This window comes from Nematostella vectensis, chromosome 1 (genome assembly GCF_932526225.1).
Source record: "Nematostella vectensis chromosome 1, jaNemVect1.1, whole genome shotgun sequence".
NCBI lineage: Eukaryota > Metazoa > Cnidaria > Anthozoa > Actiniaria > Edwardsiidae > Nematostella > Nematostella vectensis.
Genome location: NC_064034.1, coordinates 3354072 through 3367630, shown reverse-complemented (window position 1 = coordinate 3367630; position 13559 = coordinate 3354072). Strand labels below are relative to the sequence as shown.

Below are 13559 nucleotides of genomic sequence, written 5' to 3'. Positions count from 1 at the left end.
AAGGGAGTTATTCTGAAACAAACTGAAAGATAATTTTCAGAATGATGCGCGTACGCTAGCATGTGTCCAGGGTCCGCGGGGATTTCTTTTTCCAAACAGAGGATTTTTCCTTTCTTAGGGACGTTTTCTTCGAGGTGCCAAAGAAACGACGGTGCTATAAACAAGTGTTCAAAAACTCTAGTGTTGACGATACTAGCGTCAACCTTAAGATAGGACACGTTTAGCCCAAAACCTGACGTAAGCCAGAATTATTCTATTATTCTAACGATCAGAAGGTTTTATGAGCGCCATATATGTAGACGCCAGCCACCGCTGCCGATATATATTAGTTCGATATCCTTTTGTTTTACAAAATGAAAATATAAATCATGGAACGCTATTAGCTAGGGTTTTCGGCTTCATACGACCGAGTGGTTGGAAGTCAAGGGCGTCTGCCGGCTCCTCCGCTTTGACCCATAACTAGCATCGGGTAGAGCGAGGCTCTCGCCTCGGAAACAATTGTGATACTTTGATTTTAAAATTACATAGGGCCGTAACGAAAAGATAAACAAATGAACCTTTTTGTCATGGTATAATTTATCAACGCACAATAGGCTATGAAAAATCTCCCTCATCGGTAGCATATTTTTTCCTGCTGACGGGCCTATCAATTTCAGCTGCGCTGGTTAAATTAAAACTCTATAGCCCTTAATATAATACTTAGAGAACTTATTGAAAGAAAATTTCTGGGAAAATTCATGTGCACCACATTTGTGCTTATTTAATGAATAAAAATCAGTCATATTTGCATGTTAGCAAAAGCGATGTAAATAAAGCCGCGTGGTTCCAGTAGGTTTTCCTTCTTCTTCAAATGTAGCTTTTTATAGCTATTTATATGTTGCTTGGCTCGAAATTCGATAGAATACAGCTGAAATGATAGAAATCGTTTTCAAATATGTACATTTTGATCTTTTTTTTGTGTCTTGAAAAGGTATGAAAATCTTACCACAGGGTATCCGCAACACAAGATTTCTAAAAAAAAATGATTGCTCTTGGGTCCGCAAATGGTACCGGTGGGCACCGGTCTCAATATTGATTACCATCATCTAGGCTATATTCATACCAATTTTGGTGCTTTTGTCCACTCTGTATAGATTGAGCTTCTTTTGTGCGCTAAGCGACTCGACTATGAACGACTCCCCCTCGAAATTTCATTTATTTTCGGCACGCTTCCTTCAATGAGTCACTGTGCCTCCCCACCCTACCCCCCCTTTCTTGAGAAATGAATAATTTTTCCACGCACTCCGCATCCGGGTTTTTCCAAGTTGTAAACACCCTAGGAGATAAAAATAGCCGACGACTTCGGCGTTATTTGTTCAATCAAGGACTTTGATCATAGTGTTCTATTCTAGCAGCAGTCATTTTATAGTTTGGTAAGTATATAGTTTGTAGAATCAAACATGGCAATCAATATTTTTGAACCCCTTCCTAGATTATCTTTGTGGCTTTTATGTCGCTTTGAAATATCGTAATGTTTGTGGTCGACCATGGTCTATGGACTGTTTTTAGGCATCTTTATTTTGGATAGCTTAGAATATAAGCAATGTAGAATGTTTGTGTAGAGACTGCTGTTTGCTTTTGAATATTGTTCTTTGCCTGGCTCAATGTTGACTAAATGTTATTTTTTTCGTTTGCTCCTCCTCGCATAGATTAATTCAATATTGCCATCGACCATTATTAGTCAGTAGTAAATAAAGCAATGGTATTTTTAGTGCCTATGATTCATTTATTAGCTAAACTGTAGAATACAACGCCACATTCAAACTTATTTGCATTTCCATTGTATTGCGCTGTTCTATAGAAATCAAGGTGCAAAGTGCGATAGTAATCACAAGTGTATTCCGCTTTAATTGACTTGCAGCAATGGGTGCTGAAGAGTCGATACCACTACCGGCACCACCTCCTGGGTTTGAGTACATGGTTGTTTATCTCACTCACTATGATAGAATAAGAGTCAACTTTGGCACTCAACAAGAGGTGGAAATCATCCGTCAAGCGATCCAGGATCATTGGTTCCGGGGTCTACAATCAGAGAAACTCAAATGTGGGTACTCAGTGACCTTTAAGCTTAATGGCATGCCTTTTGCTGTTGGAGGTACAAGTGAGGGGGCGGCAGGCGTGAGGCAGATGGTGGGCCAGATACTTCTCCGTCTCAATGCAGCGGGCTGGGACTTGATTCTGACTAGTGACCTGGGACGAGTCTTTGATCTATCAACATTTTATTTTGTCAGGAGACAAGTTCAACCAATACAGTACCCACTATTGTGTATTGCATTTAGCTCCTATGATAAATTACAAGTGATCAATGGCTCACCTGACATGATAAATGTCATCAGAGGGGTTATCCAGTCAACATGGAGACGTGGTATCCAAGCTGATGGGTCTAAGGGCATATATCATGAATTCAAGCTAAGTGGGAACCCCTGGATAGGGACTGGAGATGAATCAGTGAACGCCCGACTTTTGACTAATAATATCCTTATAGCCCTAGCTCAGCGCATGATGGTATTGCACTGCAATGCTAATCTTAAAAGTACAGCAGACACTCTCTTCTTCAAGTATGACCCCAATGTAATACCAGCACAAACTGCGAACCATTTTGTGATTAGTCTAAACAGGAATGATCGACTTAGGTTGATCAATGCCCCCCAGCCTATCATTGAGACAGTAAAGCAGATCTTATCACAGTACTGGAGCACAAGAGGGGGGATTCAGAAAGAACGCCAGTACCATGCATCCTGGGAGTTCAAGCTCTCAGGAACTCCTTGGTGGGCATGTGGTGACGAAGCAGTCATGAGCCGCTTTGTTATGTGTAAAATTCTTGAAGGGCTTCAATCACAAGGATGGCATGTCAGGGCAGCACTAGATATGTGTCGTCGTCAAAATGATAAGAGTGTCTTGGCTTTCTACCAGTCTCTTCCCAAGATTGCGCCGGTAGTGTGCTTGAGCTTCAATGACGAGTGCAAGATACGATTGATCAATGCACCACAAGAATTTGTTGGACTCTGTAGAGACATTATCCAGGCAAGATGGATAAAGGGTATTCGTGATGAAAAAGCTCTCAACACTCCATGTATGGCATACCAGTTCAAGTTGTTTGGCAATCCTTGGAGTGGCTATAGTATTGTTGATGGACTTCACATACGCAGCATGCTTTGTTTCATTCTCCAAATGCTTGCTTCTAGAGGATGGAAGCTTCTTATTTCTGCAGACATATCTGCCAAGTATGTCCACCGTGACAAAGCTCCCGATTACCCTTTAGATGTGCACAGCTGGTGGTTCACATATGCAACTGAACCACAACAGCAACACATAGCTGGAGGGTATGGGTTCACCTCCTCTCAGTATGGTTTTGCATCACCATCAGCTTCAGGCATGGAGTTTGCTCGTCCCCCAAGTTACGAGCCAGCAACAGAAAGCAATAAATAGGTTACTGTCAATCACTGGACAGTGCAAATAAGTTATGTAGAATATATATTTGGTTAATCATTATTGATTAGGTAATCTTGAGCAAGAGTTCTCTGACCTCAGTCATAATCTCTTTGCTTGGAGGACATCGTCTTGTTTTGAGGACAACGCTTTTGCTCTCCTTACCTCCACTCTTGCTACACCATGGCACATTCTTGACGCTTGTCTTGCCTGAACAAACCTAAATCTGATCCTGATTTCATGTATACGACCCAGTACCTCGCTGCTCTCTTTTGAGAGAGGTTGAAGCCACGCTTGATTCTCCTCTTCTTACCCCCGGTCGTTTAAAGTTCTTTTCTTTACAAGCAACTCGAGAGTGCTACTCGATCGATGATTAGCTCAGCATCTGGAACGCCGAAAAATACAAATTAGCCCTGGAGCTTCAAGTCTTAAAATTGAAAGCTAGCATGATTCCAGCAAAAGTTTTTGCAGAGGGGACTGATTCCCAAACTGCGACCACCTCAGCCAAACAGAGAAGGAAACAGATCATAGATTGGCCGCAGGAGTCCTGCACAGTGCAGTTAATCAGGAGTTTGATAAGCTGGAGATGTCCAACAACGTTGCATTTTATTTAGCAATGTATACTTACATAAACTAGGATGTACCTGCATAATCCAGGTCTTAGAGATTAAAAATGTCCAATGTTATTCACTTTTATTAAAAATAAAATAGTTTAACAGGCAAATCAACCTTTTTGTAGCTGGAATGCTGAATTGCAAAGGGCGCATGCAGACAAAATGTTGTTGATTCAGAGCAAAAGATACAATTAGGTACGCTCGGCTGAACACGGAGCGAAGCAAACTATTATTAACCTGCGAGGTGGAAAGTCTGCAAGGCTGTCATCGGCGCATAGTAATATGTTATATAAATAAAACAAAAATAAGAGATTACTTACCTTGCTTCGAAAACTGATAGTTCTGAATTTTAGACCACGAAAAATTATGAAATCCGTATCGAATGCGCCGGTGACAGCCTCGCGCTATAAGTTGTTTGCTTCGCTCCCGTGTTCAGCCGAGCGTACCTAATTGTCCAACGGCGCCGGTCAAGGATTCAAATCGCTGCTTACTCGTTTTAAAAAAATGGCTAGCGCCCAGGGAAGATGATTTAGCTCGGATGTTTTGCCACATACCGAATGTTAGTGTACCCTGGCTTTATTCTGCGAGATAAAAATATTTCGTTTGTTGTATTTTCCTGGCAAATTCCGACGGTATTTGAGTGCTACCGAAAATGGCGCCTCCAACCTTGTTTCTTTCCTTAGTAGGGGGAAAGAAGTCATATATTCCGTTACGAAAACCCCCTAAAATCGTATATTACACACAAATATGACAACAACAAGGCATGATCTAAGTTGTAAGGCAATTTTATTGGCAATGTTTTACAAAAAATCGCGAGATCAATCCACTCGTTTAACCTCTAAGAATAAAATCCGATACCAAGCTACGAACAAGCTTCGAAACCATTGCCTGGGCTACCTGTGATTTAATTTGTCAAAAGTTGAAGAGGAAAAATATTTAAAGGGGACGATAAAAGGGCCTGGTACTTGGGGTAAGTTAGTTGCTTAATGCTGTTTTTTTTTTAGAACCTTAAGGACCACCACTATCCCCTAGTGTTTTTAGGCCTGTATATTTTTCCATCATAATTTCCCCCGTAGTTTTCATTTGTTAGTCCAAATTTCTATTAGACAAAAAAATAATGTTTGGAAAATATCCTTGCAATCGGGTACCCTGTGGACACAATGCCAAGTAAAGAATGGGTTGACAAGACCAAGATGGCGGACGGACTCTCTCGAGTCGACCATCACAAGTTTATAAATCCATGTCCTCGTGTGTTGCCCAGCTGATGTTTCGGAGGGTCTGCAAATAAAAAAAGTCTAATTTAGAGTCTAAAGCTACACAGCTACGCCCGCTTTGTTATTTGCAGAGGAACGCTAGGCTGCTCACAAATACGGAGATTTGACAAGATATTTTATTACTTATTTTCTAATGCAAGAAAGACAAGTTAGCCTTACTCTACGGAAGACCTCTAAAGCAAAATTGACGCCGATAAAACACAATGGATCAGCCAGAGAAAAGTGGCTGGGATCGGGTCAAGGCTTTGGTTCAACTCGAGTAAGTAAGGCTTTCCATATGGAAGGGTCATGAAGAAAGCTTCATGGGACACAGCTACGCCTAGACCTAGATACATAATTCCAGATTTTTTTTAGGATTTTTAGAGTCAAACAGGATTTTTAGAAAATCTAAAGATTTTTAGAAAATTTCAGGATTTTAAGAAAAATATTTAGAGTTTTAGGAATTTTAGGTAAAATTCCTACCAAATACTGCCGATTTTCAGTAGAAATGTGATTATTTCAACTAAACCGATTGTCAATAACGTTGTCAATAACCTTGCTTGGCTATTTAGTTACTGTCATACAAAAAGTACCGGTCAGCGGCTTTGGCCATATTCCCAGAATGCCTTGTTGGCTTGTTTGCTTCACTGTGTAAAGCATGTGTAAATCCTAGAAAGTTATTTCTTTCGATGCGAATAAGCTAAATTGTGCATTTATACATACACAATAAATAAAAAACACAACATAAAAATATTTCTAATAATTGAGGGAGGAATGGCATATTTATAAAAAAAAAAAGAAAATTCGAGAATTTTATTGTTTTTAGGGAAGAAATCGGGATTTTTAGACATTTTTGGGAGAAACTCATGAAAGATTTTTAGACCATTTTTCGTGAGTTATGTATCTAGGCCTAGCTAAGCCCCTATCTTATATCCCACCACGATTAAAGGCACGGCTACAATTCTGGGGGGTGGGGGGAGGGTACCAGCCCAAACCCCATCCAGTGGCCCTTGACTAGGTTAGTTGTGGTTATGCTAGTGCAATACACCATAAATATTAGTCCATGTATAAAATAACAAGCAATTCAAATGTGTTTGGGCTAAACATTCACAGTTAAATTCTCTTTCTGTTTTCCCAATCCAAGTTCACCATGCCAAAGTCCTAAAAGATAGTTGGCTATATCCGAATTTAAATCAGATTACTCTTGCAGTGACAATAATCAGCTTGCAGAAGAAGTGCAAGACATCCCCACCATCATATGTGTGGGCTCCATCTTTGGGTTTCTCCTTGGTGGCCAGTACGGTGTGAGAATTCGAGCTGATTCATTCCTTAGACAAAACAAGCTCACAGTATATAAGTCTGCCATGCATGCTCAGCGATCATTTCAATCAGCCAAGACACTTGGGTTTGTGCGCTATGGATGCCGGTGGGGCTGGAGAGTGGGTTGGTTTTCTGGTTTGTACAGGTATCATTCCTCAACTCAATCATCTTACTGTCTGATTATTTTTATGTTGTGATCATGAGAACATTATTTTGATGGAGTACAGTCAGTGAGACCCTTTTGTTCAGAAAACATCTGTCCTCACAGCCTCACAGTAAGATCATCAATCTTCCTTCGTAAAAGAAGTCCTTTATATGTACTGTGTATCTCATAGATAAATTGTGCACAATTTTCTTGTACAATTGTTCCATTTGAATTAAATGTCACATGTTTTTTTTTTACATTTTTGGTTGCCGTAGGGTATCATTGATATCTGTTGCTGATTAACTAAACCTGTTCTTTACCCTGTAGTTTTATGCTGGCTGCTACAACATCCTACCGCAATAAAGAGGATGCGCTGAATTATGTGGCAGCAGGAGGTACATTATTTTACTTTCTGTTTATAGTGTTTTATTTTTCTCTTTTCTAGATGTTTATACTGTTGATAATCAAGCACCTAGTAGAGTGTGTTATCTTGCTAACTTGCTGCATGTTTGGCGTCTCAGCATCCACAGGAGCTATTTATAAACTATTTGGCATTTCAGCATCCTCAGGTGCTATTTATAAACTGTTTGGCATTTCAGCATCCACAGGCGCTATTCATGAATTGTTTGGCATTTCAGCATCCACAGGCGCTATTCATGAATTGTTTGGCATTTTAGCATCCACAGGCGCTATTTTTAAACTGTTTGGTGGATGGAGAAGCATGGTAGTAGCTTCTGGTTTATGTGCTACAATAAGGTGAGTTCATGAAAAAAGCCCCAGTATGTTTGTTAGTTTGTTACCTCTTGGTTGGCAGCCCTTTACCATCGTTCTCTATCTAGGCTATGGCTACCAGTGTCTCAGACAATTTACTGTTGTGAATCGATATGACTCTTGCTATCCTTATAATATGGCATAAATCACTATAAAAATTCAAAACCATGTTTTTATATGTTTCATGCTTACATCTCTCTCATTTTCAAGTTTGCCGATAGGTTTATTATCACAGTATGGAAACACTTATCTGATACCTGAAGAGTATAGACAAAAGTTACAGGAAAAGAAAGAGAAAGAGAGAGAGGAATGGTAAGAAAAGAAACTGGTGAAACACCTGGTGTACACCACTTATTGCTGTGCATATCACACATTCTACATATAAACACTTGCACATAATAATAAAAATAATTATAACATATTATAATATAAATATAATTATTACGTAAGGATTGGACCAACCAACTGAAAATTAGCATTTTAAGCACTCTGTTTTAAAAATCTTTAAAAAACCTAAAATATGCTTTAATAAATAAATATCTGGTTTTAGGGATCACACTTATGAAATATAATATTATACTGTTAACAGGTTGGTATTGGCTGAGGGATATTCCAAAAATCAGAGAAAAAAGGAAGTGAGCGTGTGGGCCAACTTTGAAAAAAGAGAAGGAAGTTGCAAAATGTATTTTGTAAATATTGTGCCAAAATACAAGAATAAAAGCTGCAACTATTATATTGTGCTGAGTGCTGTCTATATATGGATGGTCACTTGAAAAAAAGGGCGGGTGGGTTAACCGCTATCCAGTTTTTTTCTAGGATTGTTAATTTTTTTTTTTTTAATTTTACAAGATCCGTACTACTGATACTACCCTGTACTAATTCATCAATGTATTATTTAGGAGACAGAAACTACAAAAAACAGATGTTTTAATCAAAGGCATGGAGGATGATGTAAACAAAGAGACAAACAAGAGTTGATAATAGATTTGTGAGTAATGTGAAATAACCAGACATTGTATTTATATAATTGTCTTATATTATGGTAGATGACAAAGACAATTTTTAAAACAACTATTTTTTTTTTTACAAATGAGTGTGAAATAATTACATGATAATCACCTTTATTGTCATCAAGCTATAAACAACATTTTTTCTTATTGATGAAAAATAAAAATAACATTTTGCCTAAAAATTTTTTCATGGAAACTCAGAGCTTGGAGACCTGATGTTTGGTGACTTGTTCTCATTAGGACTGTACATGATCGCATTCTGGAATTTTCTTTTAAGTGCTATTGTGATTAAATCTGAAGTGTCACTTTCGGAAAGCCTCCTCTGTCTTTTCACAGGTGTACCGCCTGGGGAACGCTTACACGGTGTTGACTTTAACTCACTCAGGCATCCTTTTCTAATCCTTTGCAGAAGTTCCTGGTTGATTGTCTGGGTTGGGGTTGACAGAGCATCTCTTTTATCTGATGTTTTGCTCAGTGTCTTGCCTTTGATAAGTTCCTGGAAGCTGTGTGGCTCCATGCATTCTGAGTTTTTCCATCGCAATGATGCTTGCTGACTATCTGGGCCTGTTGTGAAAGGGACAAATCGTGGAGGGGGTGGTGGTGGAGGTGGAGGCATTGGAGCTACAACTGCTATTTCACGTGTCTCATCTCTAACTACCATTTCCATTGGAAGTTTTGTGGCATTCATTTCTCCATAGACTCTCAAGCAGTAGTTTCCAACTTGCTTGTGCATTTTTACCAAATTCCTCTTGAAAATTGCATCACGGGGATTGTTAAAGTCGAATGTTCTTAGAGCTTCAAGAGTTTTATGTAATTGTTGAAGGTATTCTCTCTTCAATTGCTCATTTTCCTGAAAGGAAAGATAGTAGAATAATTGATTGAAGATAAATCGCTTTGTATTGTTTTATTCAAGTTTTTTTGCTTCCTAGGTTCAATTTATGTTAGCTCCCTATCCTCCTCTAGGTGGCATGATACTTGTAGGATCTTTTTAATTACAACAATGAAGCCCTGATAGCTTGGAATCTGGTATAAAACTCAAATGTCTTTTCTACTTAGGTAACTAGGCATTTAAACCCTGATAACCCGAACTACCAGCAATTTCAAACTGGCATCAAGTTTCTTAGAAATACAGTCATTCTCGGATTGAAGTAAAGGGGGTTCCACTATATTTATCTAGTTAGTAAAGTTCACCTTACTGTAAATCAGATTGTATACGAAGGACAAAGAATGGGAGATATGTTATTCCTGATTTGTGTCTCGAAGGGAAACACTCACTTCTTCAATTTTCCTCCGCAAACTCTTATCTTTTTCGATAACCAGCGCGATCCATTCTTCTTCTAGAGACTTTTTCATTTCTACAAATGAAGTACAAAGAACCAAATTGAAGCAAACAAAAACAAACTCTCTCCCATGATTATTGTAAGAAAAAACTCTTTTGAACATCAACATCCTGCTACACTCACATATTTACTCACTTTGGTTGTCTATGATCTCGTAACATTCTCGAATTTCCGTTGTTCGACGTTCTAGAATTCGATCAACTGCTTTTTTGTCAACCGATCCACGCGCAATCTCTTCTTTCCATGGGTAAAATCCAGAGCCTTCCTCGAGTAAAATGAATAGAAAACCGTAAGAAGATGTACTCTGAATAATCCAATAATCATTTATTTGATAGCATACCTAGCCTTTCTTGCTGGACCTCTGTAGATTTGGCTAAATCCTTATGACCTGCTGAAGCCTTTCCTTCACATTTTCCTTCAAGCTCCGACATTTTTTTGTGATGTTTTTGAGACAAAATTTGAACTGTGTAATCTTGACTGTGATTGGATAAAATCAGATGACTCGTGCCAGCTAGCTCCAAGCAAGTCACCACAGGTATCCCATGAATGTGCGGGTTTTTTAAGGCGAGGCTAGCTACTGCTACTATACCCTGGGTACCGGAGCCTCCAGACTTTTCTCGCCCAGTGACGCTCGGCCGAAATGCCGCGACGAGCGAAGCGAGGAGGCTCTGGGCGGGCGAGTAGCTTTTTCCAGTTCCAGCCTCGAATTACATGCCTACTGTAAAATGACCTAATAAACGCTCGGGGCGTTTATTAAATTTCGATGGCCCGAGGGGGGCTTTTATTAGATAGGAGGCGTTTATTAGAAAGGGGCGTTCTTTACAAACTGTAAATATATAACAAATCCAACCTGAGCAATGAGATCAGGAACGTTAGAAGGCGGTACCCTCTTTTTGAACTTGACATTGAACAAAACGCTACTCGCTTACCAGTGTTGATGAAGCAAGAAGGCAATCAAATTACCATTTATATTTCCGGAATTCCTATGTCGTTTGCTTTTAGCTGGAAGGGAAGGGAGCCGGGAGGGGGGGGGGGGGGGGGGGTTGGAGGGGCGTTTATTAGAGAGGAGCGTTCATTACAAATTTGTAAGCTTAGGGAGGACGTTCATTAGATCAGACGCGTTCTTTAGATAGGGGGCGTTTATTAGGTAATTTACGGTAAACCGGTTTTGCAGGTTTGACGTCGGTCACGCAATACGACAGCTGTGAGCTTTCAAAGTTTTGTTGTTATTTTCATACTTGAGTGATTAAAAGTATCGCCTAATGGCCCATGGAGAAATTTTCCTGCACTTATTTCTGTCATATCTGCAACAGCACTTGTTTAAACAAATTTAATTTGTTTACTGGCTCTAAAAACGTCACTGCACGAGATAAGTCTGGAGGTTCTGGCCGTACCCAGGGTACTACTTTTATATATTTTTTTATTTTATTTTATTTTTTTTTTTTTTTTGCTCCGGCGAAGGGCTAAAGCCCGAAACGTCAGCGCAACCACTCTGTTTCACAGAGGCGTTTAACATACCTTTTCAACCTTGTGTTGATTCATTCAGACCATCTAGTTTTTCTACAGCTTGCCTGTAGTCTTTCCATTTAAACTTTGGTTTTTGAATTGGGGAGTCTTCAGAGGCCCATAATTATGTTAATGTATGTAAGGCCCTGGTCCTAAATATTAGTATGACGGGGGTCGGATTCATGTTGGGGAATTGAAGTCATCGTTATTTTAGCGGGCCGTAGGTATTTTTAGTGGTTCAATTTTTTTCATTATCGAAATAAATATCCCTGTGAACGAAAGGATGGTGTATTGTTTTGCAATAAGCATTTGGGAAACTTTAAGAAATTAAGCCCAAAGAATTTCGGTATAACAAAAAAAGAATATTTTTATTATACCAATAACAATACAGATTGTAAATAAAATTACACACAACTGGCTAGAAGATCTTTAGAATTTAGTAACTATTACCAGACATTTTTTTTGCTCCTGGAGCTGGAACTCTTAGCGTATAATTTTAGACTTTTTTCCGTGTTACGTGTCCTCTGGTACCACTTGCTTTATATTTTTGTGCATTATTGACCTGAAAAAAAGGAGATTTGAATTGTGGGAGCTTTAGGGCTTTTGATAATGTTAGGATGTCGAAGTCACGTCCACAAACATTTAACGAGCCGTCAATGAGCTTGATGTTTGTGGTGAAACAGAATATATATATATAAAGTTGGATGCTGTCTTGTTCTTTGTCCTCGACCTTAACATCAACGTAGGACTCTACCGCGACGACGGACTAGCCATCACAAGCGCCACACCTAAAAACACAGAAAATATCAAGAAAGAACTATGCCGCATCTTCAACAACAACGGACTGCGAATCACCATAGAAGCCAACAAGCGAGTAGTCAACTTCCTAGACGTCACATTCGACCTGAACCGAAACACCTACCAGCCTTTCTTCAAACCAAACGCCCCACTACAGTACGTCCACCGCGAGAGCAACCACCCACCTACCATCACAAAGAATATCCCCGCCAGTATCAACAAACGCTTATCTACACTATCATCAGACAAAGAAACCTTCGACCAAGCCGCCCCGCCATACCAGAAAGCACTCGACGAAAGTGGATATAACTACACGCTGCACTACGAACCAAACACCACAAACAAACGCAAGAACCGCCAGCGCAACAACATCATCTGGTACAACCCCCTTTTAGCAAATACACAAGCACCAACATCGGCCACAGACTCCTCTCACTCATAGACAAGCACTTCCCTAAAGACCACAAACTCAGAAAAATCTTCAACCGGAACACAATCAAAATCAGTTATAGCTGCATGAGCAACACCAAGCAGATAATTGACAGCCACAACAAACGCATAGTCGCCTCATCAATAACAACCGAAGACGCCCCTACCTCCCTCGCCAATAACAAAACATGCAACTGCAGACAAAAGAACGCGTGCCCCCTTGACGGAAACTGCCTCCAATCATCTGTTATCTACCAAGCTACTGTAACAAGAAAGGACAACAACACCTCCGAAACCTACGTCGGACTAACCGAGAACGAATTCAAGACAAGATATAGAAACCACACCGCCTCATTCCGACACGCTAAACACAGAAACTCGACCGAACTAAGCAAGTACATATGGAGCCTTAAAGATAACAACATAGAACACTTTATTTCATGGAAAATCCTGTCATCTCACTCCACCTACAACAGCTCTAGCAAAAGATGTAATCTCTGCCTCAAAGAAAAACTTATCATTATCCGCCAACCCAAGTTATCAACTTCAAACAAGCGTAACGAGCTAGTGTCTTCGTGCCGCCACAGAAACAAAGTCTTGTTATGCAACAGCTGAACTATTCAATTTCATCATAACAGCCATTGAAATTTCACGCCCTGTTTTCATGTTAATTTTATACATAGATAGTATATAAGTGATGGTAGTAATATATTCTTAATAAATCTCCTGATGAGTGGGCAGCCACGAAACAGGCTTGTAGAGATGAAACGGTAGTTCGCGTGTTTTTTTCCTACAAACCAAGATATATCCCGCTCTACACCTATGTATTGAGCACTGTTATATGAACGCCTGCACTCACGCATTATATATATAATATATATATATATATATATATATATATTATT

General features: G+C 39.5%; 2 protein-coding genes and 1 pseudogene across 12 annotated transcripts in view; 1 reads left to right on the top strand and 2 right to left on the bottom strand.

Annotated features, from left to right (window-relative positions):
• The first annotated feature begins 1268 nt into the window (after positions 1-1268).
• Positions 1269-13559, top strand: part of LOC5501259 (complex I assembly factor TIMMDC1, mitochondrial) — a 19690-nt gene continuing 7399 nt past the window's right edge. For 2 of the 10 annotated variants that reach the window (XM_048728449.1, XM_048728450.1), the window contains exons 1-6: positions 5003-5615; positions 6546-6800; positions 7128-7195; positions 7400-7556; positions 7782-7883; positions 8471-8559. In XM_048728449.1, the coding sequence (XP_048584406.1) occupies positions 5560-5615; positions 6546-6800; positions 7128-7195; positions 7400-7556; positions 7782-7883; positions 8471-8549 (717 nt within the window). In that variant the 5' untranslated portion in view covers positions 5003-5559 and the 3' untranslated portion in view covers positions 8550-8559. Of the gene's footprint in view, positions 1413-1868; positions 1972-2234; positions 5616-6545; positions 6801-7127; positions 7196-7399; positions 7557-7781; positions 7884-8160; positions 8764-8990; positions 9489-13559 lie in introns of those variants that run through there. The other 8 variants (XM_048728444.1, XM_048728448.1, XM_048728451.1 and 5 more) reach the window with 8 other exon arrangements.
• On the bottom strand, positions 8482-11362 carry LOC116608340 (putative uncharacterized protein DDB_G0285869). The gene is made up of 4 exons (XM_032369599.2): positions 10262-11362; positions 10057-10182; positions 9857-9936; positions 8482-9431 (listed from the first exon to the last, which is right to left on the bottom strand). The coding sequence occupies exons 1-4, from the start codon at positions 10350-10352 to the stop codon at positions 8769-8771; spliced, it is 960 nt and encodes a 319-aa protein (XP_032225490.2). The 5' UTR covers positions 10353-11362; the 3' UTR covers positions 8482-8768.
• Positions 11777-13559, bottom strand: part of LOC5501258 — a 6049-nt pseudogene continuing 4266 nt past the window's right edge. Inside the window, exon 2 of the transcript XR_004292623.2 lies at positions 11777-12215. The product of XR_004292623.2 is annotated as a metabotropic glutamate receptor 3-like (transcript). The remainder of the gene's footprint in view (positions 12216-13559) is intronic.

Excerpts from the sequence above, each read along its gene's own strand:
- LOC116608340 (XM_032369599.2), bottom strand. The coding sequence starts at position 10,352 with ATGTCGGAGCTTGAAGGAAAATGTGAAGGAAAGGCTTCAGCAGGTCAT. Across the intron at positions 10,183-10,261 it reads GGTCCAGCAAGAAAGGCTAG|GCTCTGGATTTTACCCATGG; the intron begins GTATGCTATCAA and ends TACTCGAGGAAG. Across the intron at positions 9,937-10,056 it reads CGAGATCATAGACAACCAAA|AAATGAAAAAGTCTCTAGAA; the intron begins GTGAGTAAATAT and ends CTTCATTTGTAG.